The 20,431-nt window shown below is 37.6% G+C and overlaps 1 protein-coding gene across 1 annotated transcript in view; it reads right to left on the bottom strand.

Moving 5' to 3' along the window:
• Positions 1–1,725: 1,725 nt before the first annotated feature.
• Positions 1,726–20,431, bottom strand: part of scn4aa (sodium channel, voltage-gated, type IV, alpha, a) — a 41,164-nt gene continuing 22,458 nt past the window's right edge. Inside the window, exons 16-26 of the mRNA XM_067370175.1 lie at positions 11,512–11,877; positions 9,725–9,851; positions 9,458–9,612; positions 9,127–9,300; positions 8,256–8,378; positions 7,377–7,649; positions 7,008–7,061; positions 6,295–6,432; positions 6,090–6,194; positions 5,684–5,954; positions 1,726–4,118 (exon numbers count right to left, since the gene is read on the bottom strand). Coding sequence (XP_067226276.1) covers positions 2,818–4,118; positions 5,684–5,954; positions 6,090–6,194; positions 6,295–6,432; positions 7,008–7,061; positions 7,377–7,649; positions 8,256–8,378; positions 9,127–9,300; positions 9,458–9,612; positions 9,725–9,851; positions 11,512–11,877 — 3,087 coding nt within the window. The 3' untranslated portion in view covers positions 1,726–2,817. The remainder of the gene's footprint in view (positions 4,119–5,683; positions 5,955–6,089; positions 6,195–6,294; positions 6,433–7,007; positions 7,062–7,376; positions 7,650–8,255; positions 8,379–9,126; positions 9,301–9,457; positions 9,613–9,724; positions 9,852–11,511; positions 11,878–20,431) is intronic.

Genomic DNA, 20,431 nt, shown 5'->3' with positions numbered 1-20,431 from the left:
TCACCAAACACATGTTCCTTTCTAAGTTTGAGTAACATCTCATCTGCATTTTCACAATTTAGTTATCAATTTATGATGACAGTATGACACTCCAATAAAAATGGGACACATTAGTGCTGATGATGTCTGTGTTAAAGGATTAGTTCACTTTAAAATGAAATTTTCCCCAGCTCTACCCACCCTCAAGCCATCCTAGGTGTATATGACTTTCTTCTTTCTGATGAACACAATTGGAGTTATATTAAAAAAATATCCTGACGCATCCGAGCTTTATAATGGCAGTGAACGGGACCAACGAGTATGAAGCTGAAGAAAGTGCATCCATCATAAACAAACTCCACAGGTGGGGTAATAAAGGCCTTCTGAAGCGAAGCAATGCATTTGGGAAAGAAAAATATCCATTTAACAACTTATAAAGTAAAATGTCTTGCTTCCATCCAACATGTTCTCCAACCAATACGACCATAGAGGTCGTTTGTCACTTCCCTGAAATACGACTCATAGGAGCGTTTACTAAAGTGGCGCCCCTATCGACAACAGGACACTTTCATTTTAATTCATGAAATACGACCCATAGGAGCATTTGCTTTCATTTTAATGCATTGTTCCCTTTTATCTGCATCAGGTTTCGGGTTTCGCGTAGCTCAACTGGTAGAGCATTGCAATAACAATATGCAATCATGTGATCATGCAATCGTGGGTTCGATCCCAGGGTATACATGTGATCATAAAGTGTAAATGCACTATAAATCACTAAGGGTAGGTTTAGGGGTGGGGTGTATGTAGTCATTAACAAAATTTAATTTTTGTAAATGGAAATTGGAGAAATGGTGTAAAAAGTCCACACATTTCATTTAAATGAACACGCATTTTGATTGGTAATGACAGTCATACGTCATTTCATGACGACAGACGTAACACGACACTGTCATTATTTTTACACCCACTAGAGGGCGCATGACTTCAAAATGTAAATATAGGTCGTAATATGGTGCTCGTTGCTTCCATCAGACTGCCTTCAGTATTCAACTTAGGAAGAAAGTGTAACGGCTCTCGCAGTTCAAACGCTTATGCTACGTCCTACGCCTTCCCAATTCAACTTACGTAAAAAGCGTAACTGACACAAAGTATCTAGCGGAAGCCATGTGGAGTACGTTTATGATGGATGGATGCACTTTCTTGAGCTTCATGCTCATTGGTCCCATTTACTGCCATTATAAAGCTCGGGATATTTATTAATATAACTCTGATTGTGTTCATCAGAAAGAAGAAAGTCATACACACCTAGGATGGCTTGAGGATGAGTAAAGCTTGGGGTAATTTTCATTTTAAAGTGAACTAATCCTTTAAATCTCAGTTTAATGTATGGAGTTATTTTAACAAAGTTACTTTAATAACTTCTCATTAAGTACATGAAAACCAAATTTGTATTTACTCTACAGGCATGGAAGATTTTCAACCAGCTGTTGTGAATAGTGAATTAAAAATGGGCAGCAATCAAAACTATGCTTTCAATGCTTCAAGTTATTAATTAATAATTAAAAATATATATAAAAAAGAAAAGTATAAGAAAAGTAGAATCACTGGGCACTATAGCTTCGCTGTTTATCTATATCTTTCATTGTGGCACATTCTGCTCAAAGTGACTCTATACACACCCCACTGTAAAGGATCAGTTTCTGCTGTAAACTTGTAAGGCATGAACTAAGATTATAAATAGTTCAGTAGACTAAACCGACTCTGAACAGACTGAGAAGACTTGTTAGAGTGATGACAAGTACCAGTGGTTCTTGTTCCTAATGGTTCATGAGATCTGTGCAGCTATACATCAGAATTATTCAAATTAAATCTTTACTGGAAACTTTTTTTTTTTTTTTTAAATATTAAGTTTCAGGGAGCTATAAATAGTGATACAATTTTACCTGTAAAATGGAGCTTATTGAGGAAAAAAAATTGGGTTACACTTTATTTTAAGGTGTCTTTACACGGTAATTATACATTTAAGTACTAAGTAATAATAACTACATGTACTTGCTATAGGGTTAGGATGAGGGTTTGGTTTGGGGTTAGTTGCATGTAATTATGCATAATTTATAGTTATTACTATAGTAACTACATGTAACATATGTAACAATGACACTGTAAAACTAACGGTGCTACCAAAAATTGTCCTTTATATAACCCATATACTGTAGCCACATACAGTAGAATTACTCAGTGCTAGTGTGTGGGGGATGAAACAGCTACATCATAATAGTGATTTCATTTCTGCTATGATATATTTTCCACCATATCTGATTGCATATTTGAGTCCTAGGTTTTTCACACAATAGGATTGGGTTTTGGATTCAGATTTGTTTAAAGTGGGCGTGACCACTTTTACATAAATGACTATAACTCTTGAATGGAATGAGATATTGTAACCAAAATTGGTACACATGTGTATGGGCTCAATCTGAGGTCGCATGAAAAAATTTGTGGCACTTGTCCACTTAGTGGCGCTGTAACAGAAAAAAAGTTAAAATGGCTCTAACTACTCAACTGTAAACGTATATATGTATATAAGGGCAAAAGAACTTGGCTAAGTAATGACAAATATACTGGGGCATTTCTAATTGGGAACAAATAAGAATAATCCTGAATATAACATTTAAATAATAAAAAAACAGTACTCCCAATAAATGGCATTCCAATGCTGTCACAGTGTAGCAGTCCTGTGTAATCCTTTAAGAAACTGTTGTTCAGTGCGTGCAGGTGATACTCCATTTTACACCCAAGGATTATCTTAGTCCATACTCCAAAGACATTGGCTGCCAGTTATACTACTGACTCTTTTATTGTTGCATCCTCTGAACTGCACAGGCCATACGTTGTGGGAGCAGATCGGAGGATCACCTCCCTTGTGAACTCCACTGGGATTATGAGTTGTCCCTGCGGTCGAGGGTAGGTCACTGATGCCCTGTGCTGCGGGACCGAGGGGGGCTCAGGTGGCTGTGAATCAGACGGCATAGGCCTAGCCTGCAACTCAAGAGCCATGGCAAGTTCTGGGTTGCTACCATACAAGGCTTCCATTTTCCTTTCAATTAACCCTTCGGTTTCAGGAGGTTCTTCATCGTCCTGACTCCTAACTTTCCTCTTTGAGCGACTCATAAAGCAGGCATGGCGGATAGCACGTTTGAGGAGATGTCTACGGTATGTTCGTTGAACCGCAATAGCTGCTCGCTCTTCCTCCTTCCTCCTGAGAGTGGTGGTGATTGGCTCAAATGAGGCAGATGTGGGGTTGTTCATTCTGAACTTGGCTTCAATGCTCTCCTTCATGGCAGCCATCTCAATGGTGTCGCCAAGAACCTCGAAGGTAACTGCCAAAAGAATATCCAGACAGTGGATTTTGTCCCCTGTTACAATAGGCAGATCCATGGTGATTAGTTTGAGGCGGTTGGGTTTGGCAATTCGCAGAGGTTCCTGCAAGGCGTCGACAAAGTCAAACAAGCGGTTGTATTCGATGAACTGTGTGGCATCAACGTCAAACTTTTCCCACGTCTCGTCGAACATCTCAAAGTCATCCTCACAGAGTGGGTCTCCACTCTCCTCTTGAGCAACATTGAAGTTCTCAAGAATGATGGCAATGTACATGTTCACAACCACCAGGAACGACATGATTATGTAACTGCAGAAAAACATGATGCCCATGCCAGGATTCCCGCAGTTACCCCGAACGTCTGTACCAGGGTTCTCTATGTCAGGGTCACAATCTGGAGGGCCGCTGTTCATGATAGGCAGCATGAGCCCATCCCAGCCTGCCGAGGTTGTGATCTCAAACAGGCAGATGATGCTGCCGCCAAATGTTTCAAAGTTGAAGATGTCATCGATGCCTGCCTGCTTTTTCACATAGGCAAAGTTAGACATGGCAAAAATAGAGAAGATGAACATGATGAGGAACAGAAGCAGTCCAATGTTGAAGAGGGCAGGAAGTGACATCATCAAGGCAAACAAAAGAGTCCTAATGCCTTTCGCACCTCTGATGAGACGTAGCACGCGGCCGATCCTAGCAAGTCGGATGACGCGGAACAAGGTGGGAGACACAAAGTACTTCTCAATGATGTCTGATAACATTAGACCTTGGGAAAGAAGAAATATGGGTTACTATACACAATTTAGTGCAGTTACAGTAGGTAAGTATGCACAGAGATGCACTTAGAACTGTAAGAATATAGTTTATTAAAAACTCAGCAACAAACTATAACGGCATGATGTTCAACAACAATAATTCTACACCAAACTAGGTTCATTGGAAAAACATGGCTCTATACTCCTACACTTCTGCAAAACTACAAAAATATTCCTATACATAAATTTCAATGCAAGTTTTAGCTTAGACAAACAACAGTGGCAGTAGAACACCAACTAATTGTATTCCTTTTCACACAAATTATGATTATGGGGCAGATAATCAATTAAAGGGTTAGTTCACCCAAAAATGAAAATTATGTAATTTATTACTCACCCTCATGTAGTTCCAAACCCTTCGTTCATCTTCGGAACACAAATTTAGATATTTTTGATAAAATTTGATGGCTCAGTGAGGCCTGCATTGCCAGCAAGATCATTTCCTTTTTCAGTGCCCAGAAAGGTACTAAAAACATATTTAAAACAGTTCATGTGACTACAGTAGTTCAGTCTTAATATTATAAAGTGACGAGAATACATTTTGTGTGCCAAAAAAATAAATAAAAAAATAGCGACTTTAGATAACAATATCTAGTGATGGGCGATTTCAAAACACTGCTTTACGAATCTTGTTTTGAATCAGTGGTTTGGAGCGCGTATCAAACTGCCAAAGTGACGTGAACTATTGAAATTTTGAAACACATTTGACATAACAAAGCCTTGTTTACTGAAATCACATGATTTTGGCGCTCTGAAACACTGATTCAAAACAAGATTCGTAAAGCTTCGAAGCTTCATGAAGCAGTGTTTTGAAATCATGCATCACTAGATATTGTTGAATAAAGTTATTATTTTGTTGTTTTTAGCGCACAAAAAGACACTTCAAAAAGTTGATTCTCGTCGCTTCATAACATTAAGGTTAAAACACTGTAGTCACATGAACGGTTTTAAATATGTTTTTAGTACCTTTCTGGGCACTGAAAAAGGATATGATCTTGCTGGCAATGGAGGCCTCACTGAGCCATCAGATTTTATCAAAAATATCTTAATTTGTGTTTCGAAGATGAACGAAGGTCTCGCGGGTGTAGAACGACATGAGGGTGAGTAAATAATGACTGAATTTTCATTTTTGGATAAACTAACCCTTTAATAAAGACTTCATGTGGTTCCTTGCGCAACACTATGTTGTTACCTCAAAGCGCTTTTTCTATAGTGCATGATTTGTAAACTCCATATGTATGGCTTTTCTGACATAGTAAACTTGGTACAGCATTGCACTTGTGATGTGGAGCACTCTGAAACAAGTCCCGTGAAACACAAATCAATAAAAGAGCTCAAACCAAACCAAAATGGCTTGGTTTTGCCCACACTATCAGTTAGGTTTAGGGTACATTTAGTGAAGGTGCTACATTACATTCAATTTTTGTGAAATGCACAAGAAACAACATAACATAATTTTGCAGAAATGTCACCTTAGGCACGTTTTTACAATGAGCCTAGGTTGTTCTACACTTACCTGCTACTGAAAGGATGACCACAACAAAATCAAAGACGTTCCAGCCAATAGTGAAAAAGTACTGTCTGAGGGCAAACATCTTAAGTATGCATTCCCCTGTGAAGATGATAATGAACACCAAATTGATCTGGTACAGGATATCCTCTTTCTCAGGACTCTGGTCATCTGTCTCTATCATCATGGTCACCATATTGAGGCAGATAAGCACCATGATAAAGATGTCAAAGAACTGTTTTGTGATGAAGTCAAACACCACTCCCTGGATCTCATTCTGTTAGAAGAACAATATAGTAGATTAGTTTTTAAAAACCTCAAGAGATTTAATGCTGATGTTCAAATAAAAAAATCTGACAGCCACTTAGTTGTTATGGTAAAAATCCAGCAATGGAAAAATAATGGTTCATACCGACGGCCGAGGGATAGGTTTTGCAGGTTTTTTGGAACCCAACTTTTTCATGGCATTGTAGTACTTTTTCTGTTCCTCTGTCATGAAAATGTCTTTCCCTCCAAAGTGCAGAAGAAACAAATATTAATTATTATTTCTGTTAAAGAACAATTCAAATGTGCATCACAAATTAATTTGGAGGTTAGTTAAAAAAAGAAATGCTTATCTTTGACTTTTGCTGATTGAAGTTGTCAATGATGACACCAATGAAGAGGTTGAGAGTAAAAAAGGAGCCAAAAATGATGAAAATAACAAAATATAGGTACATGTAAAGGTTGATCTCATATGATGGCTGCTCTTCCACCTGACATGGAAAAGAAACAATCAATGCTATTGAGAGTAAGTTTCGAAACTCTTAACAGAAATAAGGCATTGTTTTTTTAAAAATAGGTCACTGCTCATATAATCACAATATTTTTAAAATCATTATACACTTTATTATTCCCTAACCTTCGCTACAGATCTCAAATCAATAATTCACAACTTTGATGTCATGAAGTTTGGTTACAAGAACCAACAATGCTCGATGTTATTGACGTCCAACCTGAGCCATCCATATTTGATTTGAGAGTTGGTTCATTACACAAAGCTATTGAATGGCTTCAAAACACTTACACTACAGTGCACAAGTAGTATGGACTACATTTATGGTTTTTTAACAGCATACATGTTTGGAAAGTCATGAGGGTGAGCATATAATAGTAAAAACCTAGAAATTGCATGCAGCAAGGACAACCTAACAGAACATTGTATTGACTATTTATTGTCAATTCAAAAGCTCACAACTCACACTACATTATATGCATACAACATATAGAATTGCTTTGCAGCAGTTGAGCATTGTAACTGTTACAGGTGGAAAGCTTGTCATTCACATACCTCTCTAGAATCCACTGCAGCATACATGATATCCATCCAACCTTTGAATGTGGCCTATATGGAGAGAGTACTTTCTGAATATCAGCATGTCAAGTAAAACACATTGATTCAATATGGATTTGTACTGTGTCCTCTGATGCAAAAATAAAGAAAAGGGCACTATGTGTGAATATATATTTTTTCTGATGTCACAAATTTGTTACATTTTTTTTTTGCCTAGTATCAATAAATACTTATTTGACCTTTTTTGAGTTCTGAATTTCTGTTTTCATAGTATATCAAGCTCCCCCCCCCAAAACAAGTTCACACAAAATTTGCTTCCTTCTGATAGTACAGCTGTTTATGGCTGAAATTAATGGGAAAACTTACAATTTGCAGTAGAGAGAGGTAGCCTAGACCCACGTTGTCATAGTTGACCTTGACATTGACCCAGCGTGCCTCGTGCATCAGTGCCATGCAGTCACTCTTGTTGTTGACCACATCCATGGGGAAGCGCTCCTCTGTGGTTGTGTTGATGCAGTGGTAGAACTTTCCAGCAAACAGATTGACCCCCATAATGCTGAAGATGAGCCAGAATATCAGACACACCAGGAGCACATTAAAAATGGAGGGAATCGCACCAACCAGTGCGTTCACCACCACCTGTGTGGAGTATGAACACAATCATGAATTAGAGACAAATGAGAGATGTTTAAGAACAACTTCAACGTTATCATAAAAATAAAAATTCACTTAGGTTCTGCCCCTCAGGATGATTAAAATAAAATCAGATGGCTCAGTGAGGCCTGCATTGCCAGCAAGATAATTAACACTTTCAGATGCCCAGAAAGCTACTAAAGACATATTTTAACAGCTCATATGAGGACAATGGTTCATCCTTAATATTTGAAAACGTCGGGAATACTTTTTGTGCACCAAAAATAACAAAATATCAACTTTATTCAACAATGTCTAGTGATGGGCGATTTCAAAACACTGCTTCACGAAGCTGCAAAAATCTTTTGTTTCGAATCTACTGAACTAGGGAGCTGATTGAGATGCACCTCAAGGTTTAACAAATAATCCTGAAAAAGTGGAAAATGTCATTACATCACACACCGTTAGGAAATTGAAATATACAACATTGACACCATCACATATTAAATCAAAATCCAATTTAAAGATAATCCGTGTCAACTTTATATCTTTATTTCAGAATTTAAGAATCACACACAAATACACATAAATGAGAAGAGAGACATTCTTTACCCTCATTCCCTCAAATCTTGACAGAGCTCGGAGGGGTCGAAGAGCCCTGAGTGTTCTGAGAGATTTGATCGCTCCAAGGTCAGAATAGCCCATTAAATTGGCTGCTAAACTGACCAGAGACACCTTAAATAAAATAGAAAGTGAGCAAATCAATACACACAAACGTTGGCATCCAACAGATATTTGCTGATAAGGGTTAAAGGGATAGTTCACCCAGAAATGAAAATTTGATGTTTATCTGCTTACCCCCAGCGCATCCAAGATGTAGGTGACTTTTTTTCTTCAGTAGAACACCAAAGATTATTTTTAACTGCAACCGTTGCAGTCTGTCAGTCAAATAATGGGAGTGAATGAGAACAAAATCAGCAAGAGTCGAAAAAACTTCCTTTAAACCCTAAGGTGAGGTCTGATCGCGCTCTGACAATGGAAGTGATGCCTAGCCTTCATTGAAGTATAAGCGCGAGACATCACTGCCGTTGTCAGAGCGCGATCAGACCTCACTAAGCGAGTGCTGAGCGCAGTTGGACATAGTGGTGTATTTGAGGTAAAAAAATAATATAAATACTGTTCGGTTTCTTGCATAAACCGATCATTTTGTGTCTTAGGACATCAATGTGTCGTCACGAGCCGCAGGGTTTAATTTGGATTTGTCTATGCAAGTTTTTTTCGACTCTTATTGCTCGAGTTCCATTCACTCCCATTATTTGACTGACAGACGGCGACTGTTCCAGTTAAAAATCATAATTTGTGTTCTACTGAAGAAAAAAAGTCACCTACATCTTGGATGCGCTGGGGGTAAGCAGATAAACATCAAGTTTTCATTTTTGGGTGAACTATCCCTTTAAGATGAAAATTTTACACATAGACTCACATCCACAATGAAGAAATCCAGCCAGCACCATGCATTAGTGAAGTAGGTCTTGAAACCGTACGCCACCCACTTCAGTAACATCTCCACTATGAAAACGTATGTAAAGACTTTATCAGCATACTCCAAGATGATCTTGATCACTCTGCGGCGCTCAATGTTGATATCCTCAAAAGCCTGACAGAATTAAATAAATGATGCATCAAACAAACATGAATAGATTTATAAGTTTCCATTTCCATAAAATTAAACTAGGAAGGATTTAATATTGCATAGAGGTAATAACGTAACTATAGCGCAGAGAAAAGCATTGGCTCAGTATTGACAGACACACCAGTGCTCCACTGCTAAGGAGGATCATAAAGATGATGAAGGTCTCAAAGTAGTCATGCTCAACGATGGTGAAGCATGTTCTTCGCAGATTCCACCACCGTTTTCCCCATCCTCCTGTGGTGTCCACGCTCAAACATGGACATCGCGTAACACAACCTATTTAAAAAGAGAGAGGAAAAAAATTACCTTGAACAACCAGTGAACACTAATATTCATTATGAGTACTGGTAAGAAATGGTGATAAAATTGAAGAAAAATGCATGCACACCCTCTGTGAAACAGGACTCTGGCTCTGCAGGCTCTGGTTCTTCTTCCTCTTCGGGCTCAGGCTCAGGTTCTGGAGGCCGGTAGTCCACTGTGCTACAAACTGAAGAGTCGTCATCATTAAGAGCGGCCTGTGCAGCAAAAGACGTAAAGAATATGAGATGTTTTGCAAGATGTATTGCTAGATTTCGAAACAGTTATGACGTAACAAAGCCCGTTTACTGTAATCACATGGATTTGGCAGTTTGAAACACGCTCCAAACCCATGACTTGAAACAAAATTCGTAAAGGTTTCAAAGCTTCATGAAGCAGCGTTTCGAAAGCACCCATCACTACCCTGTCTATCTTTGATGTTGTTTGTGTGAGTTTGCTATGTTTATGTTCAAGTTTATGTTTAGTTCATGTTTTTAAGTGAAGTAAGGTCATTGTTTCCTTTGTATTTTGTTCATGTTTGGATGTAAACAAAATGCACTTGGTTTCTTCAACTTGCCTTCAGTTGACAAGTACAAGAGCACAGCTACCATAACTTTTTAATGACAATGAACACAAAAAAACTAAGGACTTAAATACACAGAGGAAGATAACAGAACAGGGAACAGGTGCACAGCAAAATCTCCAGAGTCAAATCAACTCTGCTCAGAGAACACATGGTCCCTTTCTACATAGAGGTAAAATAACAATGAAGCAGAGTTAAAGTTAATGAGATAATATGCTGTTTGTGGAATTGTTTAATCAGATCATGAGAGATTTAATGTCTTTTATCTTCAGTTGATTTCATCTAAGACTGTGGCTGGAAGTCATTTGTAGTTATTGTGTTTCTCTTCAGTGATTCTGCTTGTTAACAGCAGGTGTTCATCACTAATGCTCAATCATAACTTAATTAATCACTTAATTATCTCATTAACTTTAACTCTGCTTCAGTATTACTTTAACACTATATAGAGAGGGACCATATGTAATCTGAGCAGAGTTGATTTAACTCTGGGGATTTTGCTGTGTGAGAACTAATTAGAAACCATGACAACAAATGAATCAACCAGAACAGAGGCAAAATAGCAATAACTCAGGGGCCATTTACATGGCACTGTTTTTAGCTAAAAATGGAAAACTTTTTTATGTGTTCATCCATTTACATTTACATTTACATTTATGCATTTGGCAGACGCTTTTATCCAAAGCGACTTACATTGCATTATACTATACATTTGTATCTGAGTATGTGCAATCCCTGGGATTGAACCCATGACCTTGGCATTGCTAGTGCCATGCTCTAACCACTGAGCTACAGGAAAGCTATTTACATGACAATGGCATTTTGGGGGCCTGAAAATGCAAACGGTCCCACTTTATATTAAGTGGCCTTAACTACTATGTACTTACATTTAAATTAATAATTTGACTTATTGTGAACATACAATTTTTTTCATTATACTTATATTTTAAAAACACCTGCATGTAATTACATCTGTAATTAATTTCTGTAATTACACTGTTGACCCATCCCTTACAAAGTGACATTGCCAACTACTTGCCTAGCATGCATAATACAATGTTTTCATCGTTTTCGTGGATCCGTGTGAACAGGGATCATTTTGACAATGTTGCTGTCTGTTTCCATTTTTAGTACATCGTAGTCATGTAAATGTGCCCTATGCAGAACAAGACAATGAAAACTAAACAGAACGTGACTGTGACAGTATCTTTTCATTTACCACTGGAGTTGAACAATCCAAAGTGTATATTCTAGATAATAATGGAAAGAGACTGAAGTAGAGTCGATTGACCCCTTACCTTTCCACCCTCTTCATCACAAGATTCATCCGAGTCCTCTTCAACATCGGACTCAAAACGAGCAATAGGCACAGTCAGTGTTTCAGACAAACAGTTGGTCAAGCCATCTGCCATTTTCCCCTCATCCAGGTGGTTTAAAGCATATAGTTCTATGTCTCCTTCCCCTCCTCCCTCATTATTGTCGGGAGGTTTCTTTCCTAGAATCTGCTGCACCATGCTGGCAACGAAGGCTTTGAGCCAATCTATGCCCCTGGTGATGCGACCAATGGCGATCTGAAGGTTGTTCATCTCACCATCGTCATCACCTCCAGACAGGTTATCCCCACTGAAGGAGCTGAGCAGCAGGGCCAGGAACAGATTCAGCACCTGAGAAGTAAGGGTAAGAATGAGCCTGGCAGGTTATATAAGACAGTCCTATAGATAGAAGCATGGTGCTAACAAGGTCAAGGGGTTCACACACATGATAAAATGTATACGACACAAGTCACTTTGGATAAAAGTGTCAGCCAAATGCAAATGTACAGACATACAGGGCCCTATTGTACACCCGGCGCAATGTGTTTTTTTGCTAGTGTTTTTAGCTGCGCCACGTTGTTTAAATAGCAAATGCATTTGCGCCCATTTGTGCACCCATGGGCGTGCTGGTCTGAAAACGACATGTTCAGGCGCATTGTTTGCGCGTTGCTATTTTGAGGCAACTGATATAGACTGTGCCATTGACAAACAAAAACCTGACCTAAAGTCAGGAGCAATATTTGTTTTGTTATTTAAAGAGCGCTTTAGTAATATGCACCTATATGCGGGTGCACAATGCACATACTACACTCTGCTTATTACACACAGGGACACGCAGCAGCACACAAACATGCCAAATATTAAAAATAAAAGGATTACAATGCAAAAGATTATTATTGTGTGCATAAAGATAAAAATGCTTTGGTGGAATCCGGCTTTTACTGTAGATGATCTGCTCGCACACTTTAACCTTGCGCACGAGCAGATCCGTTTCTTGCAAATTCCACCATGTAAAAAGTAATTTTTAGTTTTATTTTTTTATTAAAAATAATGGCTCAATCTTGGCTAACATTATTCAAGTCTCAGTAATAAAACTAGTTTCCAAGTTGTACATAGCCAGGTTTGTCAATTTTAGGTAGGCTCTGTTGAAATTAAGTTTCATTAAATATGTTGTCTGGAAGCCTGAGGCAGGGATGCTATCTTTAGGATCTAAGCACATTAGACATAGCACATAGTTACAGCAGCCATGGCTGGCCTCATTTACAGGCTGAGAAATATAAATAAAATTAAAGCTGCAAGCAGCGATGAAAGGGCCCTCACACCTGTGCCACTGCCACCCGGTGGCTTTGGGAAAACAAAGCACAGTGTGCAATATGCATTTAAAGGGTTAATTCACCCAAAAATTTAAATTCTGTCATTTATTACTTACCCTCATGCCGTTCCAAACCGTTAATCTTCGGAACACAAATTAAGATATTTTAGTTGAAATCAGATGGCTCTGTGAGGCCTCCATAAGGAGCAATGACATTTCCTCTCTCAAGATCCATAAAGGTACTAAAAACATATTTAAATCAGTTCATGTGAGTACAGTGGTTCAGTATTAATATTATAAAGTGACGAGAATATTTTTGGTGAGCCAAAAAACAAAACAAAATAACGACTTATTTAGTGATGGCCGATTTCAAAACACTGCTTCAGGAAGCTTCAGAGCATAATGAATCAGTGTATCGAATCTGCTGTTCAGAGCGCCAAAGTCACCTGCTTTCAGCAGTTTGCCCTGAGTTTGCCGGTTTGACACTCGATCTGAATCATGATTCGATTCGCTGATTCATTATGCTTCGATGCTTCCTAAAGCAATTTTTTTTTAAATCGGCCATCACTAAATAAGTTGTTATTTAGTTTTTTTGGCACACCAAAAATATTCTCTATGCTTTATAATATTAATATTGAACCACTGTACTCACATTAACTGATTTAAATATGTTTTTAGTACCTTTATGGATCTTGAGAGAGGAAATGTCTTACGGGTTTGAAACGCCATGAGGGTAGTAATAAATTGCATAATTTTTATTTTTGGGTGAACTAACCCTTTAACCCATATAAATATAGGAGGACTACATCAGTCATTTGTATTTTCCACATTTCCTGTTACCAGCTGGTGGCACTTTGACTATAACTAAATTTTGTCTTTAGGCCAGGGCACTTATCAAATGTGATGTTTGAGGCAGATCGGACAACTTCCTGTTTCATGATGATAATAGCATGTTTTAGCACTCAGCTAAGAGTTGCAAGCATGTTTAAGAATGTTTGTAGCATGCTTAGCACTCAATTGCTTATTTTAGTATGTTGCTAGTAGTGCATCACAGTGTTAAACACGTCACTTTCTGTTGCCAACAGGTGGTGCTATGACTAACTGAATATTTGCATTTAGATGTGTTCAGGCCAGGACTACTACAAAACTTGTCTAGTTTTGGGCAGATTGGACATTGTATGCCCAAGTTACAACAACTTCCTGTTTCATGGTGAAACATCAACATTTGTCAGGCCACTACGGACACGCCCTTCAGTGAAAACTCAAGATCTTCACAATTTAACGTCACAAGCCTTTAGATTAGATTGACCAAATATGACGTTGATCTGATTAAAGCTCTAGGAGGAGTTCGTTAAAGTACAACATCTGGAAATGGCAAAAACTGCACAAATTCTGCAGAGAAAATTCAAAATATCTGACTTCCTGTTGGGTTTTCAGAATTTGCTCCCAGGGACTTTTTTATAGGTATTGGGCTGTTACATTTGCCTGGCAAGGCCAGACTGATATATCTTCTACAAGATATATCAGTCTGCTCAGTCCACCCTCCGTCGCGATTCGAGTCAACTCCAAACCGTACCGTGCAATTAGATTTGTTTATTTCAGTGACGCAAACAGCGTCACTCTAGTGTGGCGAAAGTTCCTTCAATATCAACAAAGATTGCGCACGGGAGACCCGAGAGTTTGTTCTATTCAGCCGTGAATTCAGTTTTAAATGTCCAAAAACACATTAATTATTTACTTTTCGCTGTTGACTCTCTTGTCGCTTTGCTAACGTCATATCCGCCCTTCTCTGATTGGTTTACTCCGCTTCCTGTTTACTCAGATTTGCTCCGCCCTAGAAATCAAATTGATTCAATGGCCGACCAGACTCATCCACTGGTACAGTGGTGAGGCTGGATTTTCCAGGCAACTGTTACATGTGTGTACTGAATTTCATACTTGTACCTGAAATGTAGTGTGAAGGGTGCTTAATTGAAATTTTGAAGGTGGTGCTATCGAGCCATTTTGCCACACCTTATTCTGAAACTCATATCAGATGTAAATTTTCACCACTTTTGTTGTGTGTGCAAAGTGTTGAGTTTTCAAGAATATTTAGGCCCTCAAAAATGTGATTCATTTTGGAGAAGAAAAACAATTCACTGAGCAATTACAATTGGGTCCTCACACCATCGGTGCTCGGGCCCTAACAAGACAGCATGAGACGGGAAGAAAAAGGCAGAATGTTCATCTATTATCAACAAATCTTGTGTTTTAGAGCCACTTTAAAAAAAAAAAATACAGGATAGATCTTGAGAATTGCATATTATTTTGAGGAAAAGCATCAAAACCAGGCATAATTTTATGAAGATAAAATTATCTTTTCAAGAAAAAAGTTGTAAGGAATATTTTTTAATGAGAATTAAGTCAATTAAGACATTCGTTTATTGCTGATGTCACAGTATGGTATATTTTAAAATATTACCTTTTCTCCAGATTCAGTACTTAAAATATTTTTGACACTTATCAGGGTATGTGGGTCTATTTAAAGCTCCAAAACAAGAAAACATCACTACCAATTAATCCTCCTTAGTCAAGTTACTAAATACTATATTAATCATAATAGTGTCATGATTCTATATTAATACTCCTGTATATCAGAGAGCACACATTATTTGGCACTCAATCACAACCTAGTGCAAAATGCCCAGACCATTTGACAACATATCAGCCTAATGTATGAAATACATCAAGCTTCCTGAAAAACACACCAGTAGAAGCAGGTGCTGTGATTTTCACATTGCACATCATAGTTACATGCCAAACGAGGACACTGATATTTGGTTTCCCATGTTACACTCCTCTAGCATACCTTTTTCATCCAGCCCACTAAACTTAGAGTGCAGATTACTCATGTGGAGTAATCCAGTTTCAGTAATGCCAGGTTTGCTTTAGGACCCTCTGTTTTTGCTTGGTTTTTGGCCTAATGGTTAGAGTTTCAGACTTGTAACCTGAAGGTTACAACCTGTACCAGCAGGAAGTGTAGGTGGGGGAGTGAATGAACAGCACTCTCTTTTACTCTCATTACCCACAACTGACATGCCCTTGAGCAAGGCACCTAACCCCCAATCACTCCCCGCAGCGAAAACGGCTGCCCACTGCTCTGAGTGTGTGTTAATGACATGAGTGTTCAATACTCACTGCTGTGTGTGTGCACTTGGATGGGTGAAATGCACAGCACAAATTCCGAGTATGGAACACCATACTTGGACACACGTAACGTCACTTTCACTTTAAAGGGTTAGTTCAACCAAAAATGAAAATTCTGTCATTTATTATTTACCCTCATGCCGTTCCACACCCGTGAGACCTTCGTTAATCTTCGGAACACAAATTAAGATATTTGTGTTGAAATCCGATGGCTCTGTGAGGGCTCCATAGGGAGCAATGACACTTCCTCTCTCAAGATCCATAAAGGTACTAAAAACATATTTAAATTGGTTCATCGGAGTACAGTTGTTCAATATTAATATTATAAAGCGACAAGAATATTTTTCTATAAAAAAAAAACGACTTATATAGTGATGGCTGATTTTAAAACACTGCTTCAGGAAGCATCAGAGCATAAATGAATCTGCTGTTCGGAGCGCAAAAGTCACATGATTTCAGCAGTTTGACACAGGATCCGAATCACGATTCAATACACTGATTCGTTATGCTCCAAATCTTCCTATAGCAGTGTTTTGAAATAAGCAATCACTATAAAAGTTATTTTGTTTTTTTGGCGCTCAAAAATATTCTTGTCACTTTATAATATTAATATTTTTTAATAATAATTAATATTTAATATTTAATATTTTTAGTACATTAATGGATCTTGAGAGAGGAAATGTCATTGCTGGCTATGGAGGCCTCACGGAGCCTTCGGATTTCAACTAAAATATCTTAATTTGTGTTCCAAAGATTAACGAAGGTCTTACGGGTGTGAAACGACATGAGGGTAAGTAATAAATTACAGAATTTTCATTTTTGGGCGAACTAACCCTTTAACATAAAAATTAAAAAAAAAAAAGTTATCCAAATTTAACCTTGGAATTTACATTTAGAATTAAGTTATGTCCTGCAGTCTGTTCATGTTGGCATCTATGTAATTCGATTTGATTAAACTGATCAAAACTGACAGTAAAGACATTTCAAATGTTGTTTTTTTTGTTTCAAATACATGCTGTTCTTTTGAACTTTCTATTCATCAAAGAATCCTAAAAAAGAAAATGTCTCATGGTTTCCACAAAAAAAAATATAATGCTTTGATTTTGTTTCTTGAGCAAATTAGAATGATTTCTGAAGGATCATGTGACACTGAATACTGGAGTAATGATGCTGAAAATTAAGCTTAAGAGTTAATTTAATTGATAACAATATTTCACAATATTAATGTTATTTTTTTATCAAATAAATGAGACTTTTCAAAAACATCTTAAAAAATCTTACCAACCCCAAACTTTTGAATGGTTGTGCATTGTGAGCTGCTTTTTCTTATTTGCATTTTCTCTGCTTTCAATGACCCAATTTTGGGTCATGGCCCATCAGTCATTAGTATATAGTATAGGAGGGGAGCTGCCACATGGATCTTCAGCTTCTATCGCTGTGTATCTCAGCTGTCCGTGTTTGTTACTTGCGCGCCAAGACACTCACTTGAGCTGGGTCTTAGCACACAGCCAAGATCAAAACTTTTGTTTGCTTGCTCCAGTCATATGATGTAAATAGACAGCAGCAATAAACATGTAGCTGTGGCTTAAATGCCTGTTTGTCCAGAAGACAAGTGCAGGAGAGGGAAACCACATGAAGAGTGTGTGTGCGTGTGTGAAATGTATGTTAGCCATGGGCCATGTTGAGTAATGATGCTTTTGTTAGCTTGCTAAGACAGGCCATTTCCTTTTCTCACTATGTATAACCTGAGAGGAAGTGTATTCAGTCAGCGGCTCCAATATGGTAATTATGTGCACAGCTGCTAGCAGATCATCTGCATCTCCTTGTTCTGTAACAACACATGAAGTTAGCAGGCTAGTTTTTACTTAAAAAGTCGAGTCAAATGTATTTGTATAGAGCTTTTCACAACATATATTGGTACAAAGCAGCTTTACATTGACCTGCCTAATTCCACCTGCGCAGCGGTGTCTTTAGCCATTTTCAAGAAACTGCTAAAGACACATCTCTTTTGTCAACACCTATTAACACTAACACAAAATCCTTGCTGCATGCACTGTGCTAAACTAAGTGAGAATTGTCTCAGCACTTATTCTATTGTTGCCCTTTTGCTGGATAAATTGCTTTGATTGTTCAATAAATAAATGTAAATGTTTATAATATCTTCATACCTTACAGTCACATTTAGCAGAGTAAAGCTGGGCGATATAGTTTAAATTTTGTGACGATACAAGCAATCAAGCACATTTGCTATATAGTATGCACTGCTTTACGAGAATGTGCTGTATGTATGCGGATATAGTTTAAAATATATCATACTGTGATGTCAGCAAGAATTTGTAATGTTGGGTTTAGGTTTTATTCATTTTATTCATGATGTCTTTTATTTTGTAATTCATGCTCACAGTCTAAAGCTATGTTCGAAATCGCCCCCTATATGCTCCTTCACTATTCCCTACATTACTCCACTAATATAGTCCACTTGAAGGAGTGAATGAAAACAAATGAATGAATTCGGACACTGAGTTTATGCACACATTTGCATAGTTTGTGCTTGCTGTAATGCTATTTAATAATTATTTGAAACCAGTAGTACTTAAAAGATTTATCTTTAACTCAGTCATGGAAACTATCATGTATAAACCTTAATTAAACAATTATTATTATAATTGTTTAAAAAAAAGAATTATTAATAATATTATAATTATTAAAGTCAATTATTAATAATAATTGACACTCTCAAAATAATTAATCATAATATTATAATTATTATTATTATTGTAATTCATTAAAAAAGAATTCATACCTGTATGATATTACACTGTACCCACATTGGACCAGCAGTTTAGAAAATGGATGAATAGATGATTCAGCAGTGGGCGCCATCTTCTGGCAAGACACAAGAATTCATTCGGCACGACCCTCACAGTGCATTATAGGTTTCTGTAGCCATTGAGCGTACATCAGTTGTAAAATCTTTATTGCGGTGCATTATGGGATCGAATGAGTGCATTCAATAACATCCACTATTGTTTCGGACATAACTACAAATGGCTGTTCCCTCAAATAGTGCCCTATTTAAGGGTATGGGGTGATTTCGGACACAGCCTTAGGCCTAATAGTTTCTTACTCAGTATTTTTGTATTGTTTACAATATCTAAAAATTCTTAAATCAAGATAAGTTTTTCTTGAAATGCAAGATGACCTAAGATTTTAAATCTTGTTTTCGGAAAAATGTATCAAAATGCAGGGATGGGGAGTAACGGAACACATGTAATGGTGTTACATAACCAGGATACAAAAATCCAGTAACTGTAATTCATTACAGTTACGTCAAAAAATGTAGTAATCAGATTACAGTTACATTTTGAAAAAAGGGAAATACTATCAGGATTACAATGGTTTAATTTAAAACTAAATAAATCATTATTTTACCATAATAACACCATATTATCCTTCGGATGAGACGTTAAACCGAGGTCCTGACTCTCTGTGGTCATTAAAAATCCCATGGCACTTCTCGTAAACAGTAGGGGTGTAACCCCGGTGTCCTGGCCAAATTCCCTCCATAGGCCCTTACCAATCACGGCCTCCTAATAATCCCCATCCATTGAATTGGCTCTTTCACTGTCTCTCCTCTCCACCTAAAAGCTGGTGTGTGGTGAGCACACTGGCGCCGTTGTACTGTGGCTGCCGGCGCATCATCCAAGTAGATGCTGCACACTGGTGGTAGATGATGAGAGACCCCTGATATGATTGTAAAGCGCTTTGGGTGTACAGTAGTACATATGAAAGCGCTATATAAATGCCTCATTCATTCATTCATTCATATTAAGTGCTGCTTGATTATAGAGTAGTTCCTGGTTCTGTTGCCAGTAATGCTGCCCATGGGGGAAATGCTTGAAACGATGCTGCCCGTGGGGGAAATGCTTTCAATTCATGGAAATTTCGCTGCTATTTTGTTTTCAAAGAAGAAAATGCAAACAACATGATTGTACAGTGCAAACTCTGCCTTCCAGCTATGAAAACACTTTCTTTATCAAAGGACTAAAAAAATAATCTGTAATACCATAATGTAGCCACTAGATGTCTGTATAGCCATTTCCATATATATATTCAAGGCTGTGTATTCCCAAGTTGTGGAAAGAAGACATGATTGCTTAGTTTAAATAGGTTTTAAAAGTAACCAAAATGCTAAACATTAAAATTAAAGCAGAAAACGCATGAACAGAAATGTCTGATCCGAGCTTGTTCAGTTTGGTTATGATGTGATGTCACTTTTATAGGCCTATTTTTAAGCTCTAAATAAGAACAATGTTAATATTGCAATAGATAATTTATCAGATTTTTAAAAATATTTCTATTATGGAACATGTAACATTTAAAAACATGCAAAAATTGAAAAGAAAT

Source organism: Chanodichthys erythropterus, chromosome 19 (assembly GCF_024489055.1).
Source record: "Chanodichthys erythropterus isolate Z2021 chromosome 19, ASM2448905v1, whole genome shotgun sequence".
Taxonomy (NCBI): Eukaryota; Metazoa; Chordata; class Actinopteri; order Cypriniformes; family Xenocyprididae; genus Chanodichthys; species Chanodichthys erythropterus.
Note: the sequence above shows the minus strand (reverse complement) of the source record. Positions and strands in the feature narration are given on the sequence as shown.